The 11,487-nt window shown below is 37.3% G+C and overlaps 1 protein-coding gene across 1 annotated transcript; it reads left to right on the top strand.

Annotated features, from left to right (window-relative positions):
* The first annotated feature begins 6,927 nt into the window (after window positions 1-6,927).
* On the top strand, window positions 6,928-9,088 carry LOC141074810 (forkhead box protein I1c-like). Its single transcript, XM_073562057.1, has 2 exons — window positions 6,928-7,760; window positions 8,331-9,088. The coding sequence occupies exons 1-2, from the start codon at window positions 7,175-7,177 to the stop codon at window positions 8,882-8,884; spliced, it is 1,140 nt and encodes a 379-aa protein (XP_073418158.1). The 5' UTR covers window positions 6,928-7,174; the 3' UTR covers window positions 8,885-9,088.
* Window positions 9,089-11,487: the final 2,399 nt, after the last annotated feature.

Raw genomic sequence — 11,487 nt, 5'->3', positions numbered from 1 at the left:
TCAACCCTCCACATTCCTCACATATGGGAGGATCCTGGGACTGTATGATCGGCATTGCTCAAAGAATCCTAGATTCGATGTTGCTGGATCACAAGTTACCCCTCACCCATGAAGTGTTGGTTACCTTCCTGGCCAAAGTGTCTGCCGTGATAAACGCAAGACCATTGGTACCAGTAACATCGGACCCTGATGCACCAATGATCCTTACTCCTGCTACACTTCTTACTCAGAAGGTTTCAGCTGCCGCAATTCCTCCAGGGAAGTTTGTGGACGGGGACATTTACAAACGTCAGTGGAAACAGGTACAACACTTGTCCAATGTCTTTTGGCACCTCTGGAAAACCGAATACTTGCACTTGCTTCAAAGCCATCACAAATGGCAGACTGCAAAACCTAATCTCCAAGAGGGAGACCTCGTCCTCCTTTTTAAAGATAAAGAAGCTCATCGCAATGACTGGCCAATGGGTTTATTACCAAGGTTAAACCAAGCAATGACGGGAAGATCCGTAAGGTAGAAGTCAAGGTTACAAAAGGCGGTTCAACTTGTATTTTCTTCCGTCCAGTCACTGAGCTTGTGCTACTTTTACCAAAGGAGGTCATCACTTGAAAGTCGTTGTTTATGGACACAGCTCACGGCGGGGAGCCTACCGCCATATATTCCTCCAGCTGTGTTGGAACATTCTAACATTTGAATCTTCTCCAGCAGATTATTGGTTTGGTGGAAGTGTTTGCATGTTGCAGCTTCCCCAGTCTGAAGATGGGTTTATGTTTGAACCCGGACTATTCCACTGTTGAGGACTTCATGCCTCCAACTGAAGATTGGACCATGCCAATTGGTCTACAACTGTTGTTATTGTTATTACCTGCATGCTTGTTCTCCTTTTGTTATTCAGACCTACAGTGACATCTCCAGAGGACATCATAAAAATTATGAAATCTATAGATTTCAGACGGGGAGTGTTATGTCCCATGAATGAGACATTTTACAGACTGTCTTGTACATTTTACATGCTGTGTTGCAGACTCATATTATTTATTGTTGCTATGTGTTCCTGTGTTTTGCATAGCTGAAATCCTCCCTTCCATGAAGTTTGTCCGTTCTGTCTCCCTGTCTCCCTCTTCTGGGTGTGATGTCACTTCCTTCTTCTTCCCCCTGTGTCTCAGTCTCCATCTTGGCTTCATTAGAGGCACATGTTGCTTTCAGCCTGTCTGAAGAAAGTCTTTTTTTACCTGCTGCTGTTTGTATGCATACAACAAGAATTCTTAAAGAAATCAAAGTCTCTTCTGGATTCTTCATAATATGTGTGCCGGCAGCTGAGTTAAGCTATCTGTGACTGTCACCAACTGTAAGTAAGGTGAAGAGATTCAGCATCTCACAGAGCCATATTTGCAGCCACAGGCCCCGGGGACAGAATACGCACTAATACTGGTTGTGTCGGCAGTGAGCGCGCAGAGTGGCTGGGCGCGTTCTGGTACTGGGATCTCTGCGGACGCTGACAGCTCCACTTCCAGGTGTATGAGCGGCATCAGCAGAGTGGGACTGGGAAAGATAATGTGCCCAATCACTACATGTGCGCGCGGCTGGCGCAGCCGATACTAGTGCACATCTTCACACATGAGGGGCAGCATTCAATCTAGGAGCGAGTGCTATCCATCACAAGATAGGGCAGTTTCAAAGAACTAGGTTTTGCTGACTTATTTGTTGCATTTTTGCTGGGGTTTTTTTTTGTTTTTTTTGCGTGCGGATTACATGTGCGATTTAACTCGTTTCAGGCCAACGTCCTTAATCAATGCAATGATTTAGGACTTCGGTCTGAAACGCGTTTGGTGGTTGTGACTTTTTTTGTGCACTGTTATTCATGTTTTTATACTTAAATGAGATTTTAATGAAGATCCTGAAGCTGGAATTTCGCTCTTCGTTTATCCCTCCTGCGGCGCTGCTGCCTCGGTGGATCCGACTTCTAATGGGGGTGAGCTGACTGTTTGCAATTTTTTTGACACAAGTAAGTTTTCTACAGTGCATGATTAATAAAGTTAGCTTTATGCACCAAAAACTCATCAAAAAAACACAGTAAAATCTTTTTTTGCATCGCTTTTGCGCTTTTTCGTTGCTTTCTGTGGCAGATTTAAAAAAACGCTGCATTTCTCAAACTCGGTCTGGAAAAGAAAAACACATTTTTTACATCAGATTTCTGAAATCTCATAGCTCTTACCGGTACTGTAAAACAGTTTCTTTACTATTTAAAAAAAAAAAAAAAAACGCTATGTGGGGACATAGTAGAAGTGAATCTTTTGAAGTTTTTAGATTTTTTTTGAGTGTTTTTTCATGTTACTTTTTTTTAACTACTCCAAAAACTCGCTCTTACTCTAAGGATGCAGCAGATGGCCGAATACATCGGAGTGAGATCGGAACATCTATAGGACTGAGTAACTGAAGACTTACTAATGCTGAATCCGTATTTTCAGATGGTAAAATACTAGAAATGATTCTGTCACTGGAGGATAACTACTGTGGATATCCCAAGAGCAAATCTTCAGCATTCATTATTTCCAATTTCAAGGATAATATCTACCTGTATTTTCTGAATTCACCTGTAGATGGCACCAGACACTCACACTGATATTACTGGCTGGGCGCAGTAGAAATCTACCAGTGTCCTCCATCAGTGAGTCCAGTGTCGGCCCCTCCCTGTAATAATGAAGGGGATTATTACACCCCTGTGTGTATTATATTGATCCAGTCTGAACATATAGAAACATGTTATTATGACCTGTTGTTTAGGGATAAATTTTGACCACCCATTAATTTACTGACTCCTATCAGATTACCGTAAATGGTTATTTCCCCTTTAAGAACAGACTGATTAGCAGCTCCTACCCTGCATGTAGGTAACATCAGCATCTGTCAGTCTGAATGGGGGCCACACAATGCCGCATTCTGCCATGGCACATGTTACTGCCAAGTGTTCATTTCCAGCGGCACCTACCAAGAGAGCCGCTACTTGGGGGGAACACCGATTTAGAAGCGGAAAGACCCCTTTAAAAATGCACCTGACAACTGACTACTGTCTAGAAAACCGCGCCAAGGAGAGAATGTGCCACTGAGAAAAAAGCTGGAGGCTGACGGTGTACGGAGCTGGGTGGAGACGTGCCGGGCACATACTGTATGTACCCTCCGGCTGCAGCCGTCACAAGGAACATACAGGTGAAGAGCAGACTCTGGAGGGTTTCCATGAAGATATTCTACGTGATCATAGCAGATTCCAGTTTCCTTCTATTATTGCTCTATAATATTCCAGGAGGTCTTCTTCCATGAAGAGAAGTTATGAGCAGGATTCTGAGTGCATAATAATGATGGTGAACGTACTAGAATCTATAAGCCAGTATTATACGGGGAATTTCTTTAAAGATGGTTTTATAAAATCTATCTATCATCTATCTATCATCTATCTATCTATGATCTATCTATCTATTATCTATTATATACTGTATCTATCTATCTATGATCTATCTATCTATTATCTATCTATGATCTATCTATCTATTATCTATTATATACTGTATCTATCTATCTGTGATCTATCTATCTATCTATTATCTATCTCTCTATTATTTATCTATTATCTATTTATTATCTATCTATTACCTATCTATCTCTCTATTATTTATCTATCTATTATCTATATCTATCTATTATCTATTATCTATCTATCATCTATCTATCTCTCTATTATTTATCTATGATCTATGTCTATTTATCATATCGTTCTTTCTATCCAACTATTCTTGAATATCTATCCATTAACTATCCATCTATTTATCTCATATTTATCTGTCTATATTATTTATCTAATATCTCTGTATCTATCTAATGAAAACTAGGCCTTTAAATTGCCCTGTAATTTTGGGGACACTGGGACCCTAGATCATTGCCTTGAGGCCTGCACAGATCACTTCTGTGCTTTTTTCTATCTATCATTTGCTTATCTATTATCTATATTTCCAATTATTTTTGAATTAATCAATTTATCTATAAATACGAACACATGGGCGGGCCATGCACATTGTGAATAAGGGTATGTGCACACGTACTTTTGAGAGCTGCGGATTTGTAAAGAACTGGAGGTAAATCCGCAGGTCCAAAGTCCTGCGGTTTACCTGCGGATTAGCCCTGCGGTTTCACACCTCATAATGGAGAAGGTGTGAAACTGCAGCGGATTCCAGACAAAGAATTGACATGCTGCGGATTGTAACCAGCAGCAAATCCGCACGGAAAAATCCGCAGCATGTGCACAGGGTTTTTTGTTTTACCATTGCAAACAATGGTACTGTACAACGCAGGGCCAGAAACGCTGCGGATCCGCAGCAGAATCCGCACCTAAGTCGGTAGGACAGTATTCACATCACCAAGAGACTAAAACACAGAGAAAAACAGCAAGTGCTAGTAAAAGATGATAATAAAACAGGGTATTTGGTTGATACGTTTTTTGCAAAAAATGTATACCAAGCCGCTCCACCAAACATCAGAGCAGTCCTAACGACTTATTCACTGTGTGCATGGCCCTTGTGTTTGCATTCAACTAAATACCCTGTTTTGTTATCATCTTTTTACTAGCAGTTGCTGTTTATTGTTGGATATTTTTTTACAGCAGAGTATTTTTTCACTTTTGTTGTACTGTAAAAAAAAAAAAAGTCTTAGATAACTAATTAGATAGATGAGATAAATAGATCAATATAATATTTATCTATGTAATGAAAATCATTTAAGTTTTAAGTTTAGGGACATTTGAACACTAAGTATTTTTCCAACTATTTTTATTTATCTATCTATTATCTATCTATCTATGTATCTATCATCTAGTATCTATCATCTATCTATTTATCATCTATCTATCTACCCTATTGTTAGAGTAGGGACTCGCAAAAGTGGGGACCTTTGACGGAGGTTGCGAGCTTACGTATTTTGGCCATAATATAAACTAATACCTCACATGTATCACTATGTGTTTTTTGCACTGTATATTTTTTCAGGGTGCAGCTGGGCCCAGATGGCTCTGTAAACTGTGGCCTCTGTTCACACGGCATGCACTTTTTAGCACTGGCTGGCCCGCCTGATCTAATAATATGGGCATCACTAATAGGTTCAGCCGGATGCTTTGCATTTTCTGTGTGAACACTGCCACATGCAGATTACATTTTTTGCGCATTATCATACCAAGCAGCCATGTCCTGATTGGAGGCTGGCTACCTCATCTTAATGGGTGCGCTGCACCTTGGTAGTGCATTTGTTCTGTGGCCTGGGCAGGTAAGCATCTTTGCCTGCCTGCTGGTGTTTTACCTAACTTTGTCTTTTTTGGTGTTTTTCATCTTTCTATCTATCTATCTATCTATCTATCATTTATTATCTATCTATCTATCTATCTATCATCTATCTATCTATCTATCATCTATCTATCTATTATCTATCTATCATCTATCTATTATCTATCTATCATCTAGCAATTATCTATCTATCTATCATCTATCTATCATCTATCTATTATCTATCTATCTATTATCTATCTATCTATTATCTATATATTATCTATTATCTATCTATATATCTATTATCTATCTATCATCTCTATCTATCTATTATCTATCTATCTATCTATCATCTATCTATCTATCTATTATCTATTATCTATTTATATATCTATTATCTATCTATCTATATATCATCTATCTATTATCTATTTATATATCTATTATCTAGCTATCTATTATCTAATATCAATCTATTATCTATCCTAGCTAAATGAAATATTTATTAACCCTCTTAACACACTATTTATATCCCTAACAGAAGCTGTCATTCCCACAGTTGCCCTCATGTAATATTTATATAATACGTTAATTTTAACTCATGTGACGAGGAACCAAAAATGTACAAAAAAAAGCCACCTGCTTCATGAAATAAATATGAGGTTAAACGGAAAGATAGAATGTTCTCTAGAGGATCTTTTCCGGCAGCAGCGCCATTATGTGCCAAGCGGCTACAATACAGGTAGGTGCAGGAGAGCGCAGCTTTCTAGGAGCTCTGACGCACTGTAGATCATAGAGAGGAATTGCTTAAACAAGAAAGATTCAATCCTAAATAATTCTGATGAGCCTCTGATAGCATAGTAGTGCGCATTAATGAGAAATTGTTTGTTTCTTGGGCGACTAATTTCTTTTTGATCTATATTATACTAAACAGCATAGAAATGAGCTTTTGTTGGATCAAAGCTGCAATTTCAATGTATTACTGGGGTTACTTGATAGTTTTCCATCTTGCGTGACATCATTATCCAACAAAAAGTTATGTTTTTTTTATTGAAGAATTTATTTTTATTTTTTTATTGAAATTATAAAAAAAAAATATCGTACGGTGATGAAACTATAAAAAAAAAAAGAAGACAACGACAAGAACATTGATACGTGGGCAGGGAATACATTTGCAGTGAATCACGCAATACTATTTTTATTAAATGTTTAATTTAACAATTTCTTCAAATGAATTAATTCTCCGAAAAAAAAACACAAACTTAAGTTTTATAGACAAATTGTTGCTATGCAGTGTTATTTAAATGCTATTATTTTATTAAAGTACTTATTTTTTTCATTAATTTATTATTTTATGAAATTAATAAAAAATAGGTACTTTATTTTACTATTAAATATTAAAAAGTTATTTTTTAAGAATTTCTATAAGTTTAGTTTCTTAGCTTTTTTTGTCTTTTTTTTCTTACATGCTATCGATGCGAAAGGTAGTAAAAAGTATTTGAGAGTCTCATCGTTCTTCTGAAGAACTTGCCTTTTTTTTTTCTACATGAAGAAACAAAAAGTCTTGAAATGCAGTTGCAAACAGATCAGTAGAACAATGAATGGGGGGGGCGGGAGACAGATTGTTCTTTCTGGTGCCTCTTTGGTGATTAGCCCTTCACTTTGCACACCCCTGTCTTTCAACTGAGGGATCCAACTGGTTGTTGAGAAAAAGAAAAAAAAAAAAAAAGCCAAATATGTGAAAGCACACCCATCAATGGCCTCGGGCAGGGAGGATCACTACTCCGGAGAAGTATAAAGACAGCACTCCAAATCCATTAGGCACCTGTTGCCAGAAGCACCTTAATGTGTGAAGGTGCCGAAGAAGAGTATGAACTCAATTCATCTTCCAGCTCATCAGAGATCTACAAACCTTCATCAGACTCATCCCAAAACTGCTCAGGAGGCTACAGAGATGGCGGTATACTGTGAAAACTTCAGCATGTACCACCAGCAGAACTTACATTCAACGCCAAGGGCGGCCAACTATGGAATTGGGGACTATTCACATTCAACCAACCCTTACTTATGGCTTAACGGGCCAGGAGTCAATAACACTCCCAGCTATCTTCATGGAAGTAACCCAAACTCGTATATACCACCTTCCTATGGATCTCAGAGACAATTCCTACCAAATTCGTCAGGTTTCAGTGGGACAGATCTTGGTTGGTTATCCATAGCTTCTCAGGAGGAACTTCTGAAGTTGGTGAGGCCTCCATATTCTTACTCGGCTCTTATAGCTATGGCCATCCAAAATGCGCCGGAAAAAAAGCTGACCCTGAGCCAGATCTATCAGTACGTGGCGGACAATTTTCCTTTCTATAAGAAGAGTAAAGCGGGATGGCAAAATTCGATTCGACACAACTTGTCTCTGAACGACTGTTTTAAGAAAGTGCCAAGAGATGAGGATGACCCAGGTAAGGACAGGACTTCCCTTATTCTAATTATTTTTCATTTTGTTGCAATAGTATTAGTATTTGGTTTTGTATTCCACTTTAATTTTTTTTTTTTCAATTGAAATAAATTAATAAAAAGAAAAATCTAGCTGTTAATTGTTTGGCATTTCCAGTTTGTGCAGTTCTATTCATGGAGTTCTTGCCCTCAAGAGGCCTAAGTGAAGTCATGAATAAAACATTGTACAAACAAAAATGAACAATTTAGCCAAAAATTCTACTATAAGTATTTTTTTTTTATATATATAAATGTGTTGTTTTTTTTTCACAAGTGTATTGATGTTTAGATCCAATATCAAACAGGAAAAATTTATATTGATTAAAAAAAAAAAACTTCAAAAACTTTTGAAAAACTTTAGATTTTCCGCTTGAATGATTAGAATTTTCCGCAATTTTTTTATTTTTTTTAATTTTGTGCTCAGTACAAATTTTTTATATGGCGTACAATAATCAAATATTTTAGCGCTGCTATATTTTAATTTATATATTCTTTATATTTAATTCTATTATTTTTTTTTTTCATATAATATTTAGGCAAAGGCAATTACTGGACCTTGGATCCTAACTGTGAGAAGATGTTTGACAACGGGAACTTTCGCCGGAAAAGAAAGCGCAGATCAGAATCCAACAACACTGACGCTGTCACGGCTAAGGGTGAAGAAGGTCGCATGGCTTTAGGGAGGAAAGGTGGTGATAGCCCATCTATGATGACCCCATCATCCCCAGAGGTGGAAGCCTCCTCAGAAGATCGGAAGAGCACATCTCCCCCAGGAATCACCTCTACCCCTTGCTTGAATAACTTTTTTAGCAGTATGACCTCCTCCTTGGACTCCAGCTCGGTGAACAGGCAGATGTCTCTGGGCTTGGTCAATGAACTCTCCCAGAGGAACATCACTGGATTAAGCAGTTTCACCTCAGGCTCCATGATGGAACCATCTGCAGATTTGCAGGACACTTTACACCTCAACAGAGGCCCCTATTATAATTCTTTCACCGGCTCCAATCCAAGCAGTCAGTTCAACAGTCATTTTTACAACAATTTCAGTGTGAACAGCCTCATCTACTCCAGAGAAGGCAGCGAGGTGTAGCCCCAGGAGATACGTCACGCTGGCCGCCGTCGGCGGAAATATGTTTGCGGTAATTGCGCATATACAAAAGAAGAGATATCAAAGAACTGACTTAAAAAATATCTTCGCGATAGAACACATTCGGAAAAGGCCGCCGCTATTTTTCATCTTAGAAATCCCATAGAATTTTTTGTTAAAGCGTTAACCGTCGGCGACAGCGCACAATTATCCGCCATGTACATAGTTGTCTGATGTATAAATTTGAGGGGGGGAGTGCAGCTTTTTTTACTGTTTTTATTTATAATAAGTTTTGATATTTTTATATATATATTATCTGTTTGTATGAGTTTTGCAATAAATCGTGTAACAAAAATAATGTTTTTTTTGCTATTCAACTTTCTTACTGATTGTGAAAGAAAAAGAATGTTAACCAAAAGAGTTTCCATGGGAAAAAAAAGTGTTTAGGTTAAAGGGATTTTTATATCTTTTGCGATCTATACATCTTGTAGCTATGTACCTGTCTATCAATCACATGTCTAGTGTTTATCTATTTAATATTTCTTCTATCTAGGTTATTTCTATATATGTCAAATATATTTGTTTTCTCTCTTTACATTTCCTCTATCTATCTATCTATCTATCTATCTCTATTATCAATCTATTATCTATCTCTCTCTATCTATCTATCTATTATCTATCCATTATCTATCTCTCTATATCACTATTATCTATCTATCTATCTATTAACTATCAATCTATTATCTACTATCTATCTATTTTCTGTTATCTATCTATCTATTATCTATCTATCTTCTATTATCTATCTGTTATCTCTCCAAATATATATCATCTATCTATCATCTATCCATTATCTATCTATCTATCTACTATCTATCTATCTATCTATCTATCTATCTATCTATCATCTATCCATTATCTATCTATCATCTATCTATCTATTATCTAGCTTTCTATCTATTATCTATCTATCTAGATATTATCTATCTTCTAGTATCTATCCATATATATCATCTATCCTTTATCTATCCATCTATCTGTCTGTCTGTCTGTCTATCTATTTTCTGTTTCCTATATATTATCTATCTATCTATCTTTCTATTATCTATCTATCTAGATATTATCTATCTTCTATTATCTATCCATATATATATATATATATCATCTATTATCTAGTTGTCTGTTCTATCACATTTCTCTCTATGTATGGAACATCTTTCTATATATCTCATATCGCTCTATTTACCATTTCTATTACCGATTTGTTTTCTATCTATCTATCTATCTATCTATTTCGTACAATATTTGTCTTCATTTTCTTACTAATCGTGCTTTGCTGATCTCTATAGATTATCTGGAAAAGAACATTAAAAGATGAAAAGAAAATGTCATATTCCAAACTAATCATCAATTGGAATCTTTTTTTTTAATTATTATTTTAATATCACAGATGATTCGGAAACTGCAATCCGCTGCTTCCGCAGAGAGCCGCGTCCCAAGCACCACGATGACACTGCTGCTTTTCCTCTTGCCGCATACATTGAGCCATAAGAATCATAAAGCCGGGATAATAGTGGCCATTATCACAGAATGATGGGAATAATATGTCAAATTTTGGATTTGTAAATCCTTAAATTACTCAACTCCTCTGTTTAAAAAAGCTTCCGTCCGCGACACTTCAGCTCCGCAGAGATAAAGCTAAACTAAACTTTACACATCGCTGAAATAGATCAGAAACTAGCAAATACCTAAAATTGGCTTTTCCAAGATGATAATTAAGGGTTTTATTTTTTCCCCACACACGGTGTCCATTAGCGGTCTGATTTTGTAGGTTAAATTCTACGAACACGATTGACATGGAAAAAAATGAGTTTTACAAATGCTAGCGTAATTTTATTAACGAAAGGTAAACCCTAAGTTTCATTCTTAAAGCTTTATTCCTTCATTAGTTTTCAGACCACTGATGTGCAGTTTGCAGCCTGATCAAAGGTTTAGATTTTTCTCTCGTCGGAGTGTCCCTCCCGGTAATACAGGTTGGATGTGAGCTCTGCATGCTTATGTCTTCGCTGCTCATATATTGCACTTATTACCTCTTCATAGGCTTTTCACCTTGTTTAAAGCTTTTATCGCATCTTGGCCTTTTGCCTAGCACCAAGTGTAGTGTCTTTCGAAAAGGTGGTTCCAGTCAAGCGGCCCTAGTAGACTGATACAGTGCACCTTGGGAAGATTGAAAGTCCAAAATGCAAAGTGCCCCAGGAGTGGTGATCCTGTAGTGCCTTAATTCACTGGATTGGGAACCCCACTTGAATTTCGGCACTTGTACTTTACTTCATTCTTTTAGCGCACACCCTTTTCCGGGATTTTAGGCAAGAGGGTGTTTTTAATTCCCTGTTGAAGGTCATGTCAATGTTACACTGAGTAATCTTCACTATTTATTTTTCTGTTTGTTTTTCACTGTGTGTCAAGTGGGTCCAATTTGCCACTAGGACATGATGTGGTTCTCTCACGAGTTCTCTTTGTCAGTCTAGGGGGGGCAGCGTGTGACCTTCAGGTTCAGCTCCCCTCTGATCCCTTGGCTCCCCTCTTCCAGAAGGCGAGTACTGAAG

Source organism: Dendrobates tinctorius, unplaced genomic scaffold (genome assembly GCF_039654945.1).
Source record: "Dendrobates tinctorius isolate UK_male_01 unplaced genomic scaffold, ASM3965494v1 ptg000334l, whole genome shotgun sequence".
Lineage (NCBI taxonomy): Eukaryota > Metazoa > Chordata > Amphibia > Anura > Dendrobatidae > Dendrobates > Dendrobates tinctorius.
This window is presented reverse-complemented; position numbering and strand designations above follow the sequence as displayed.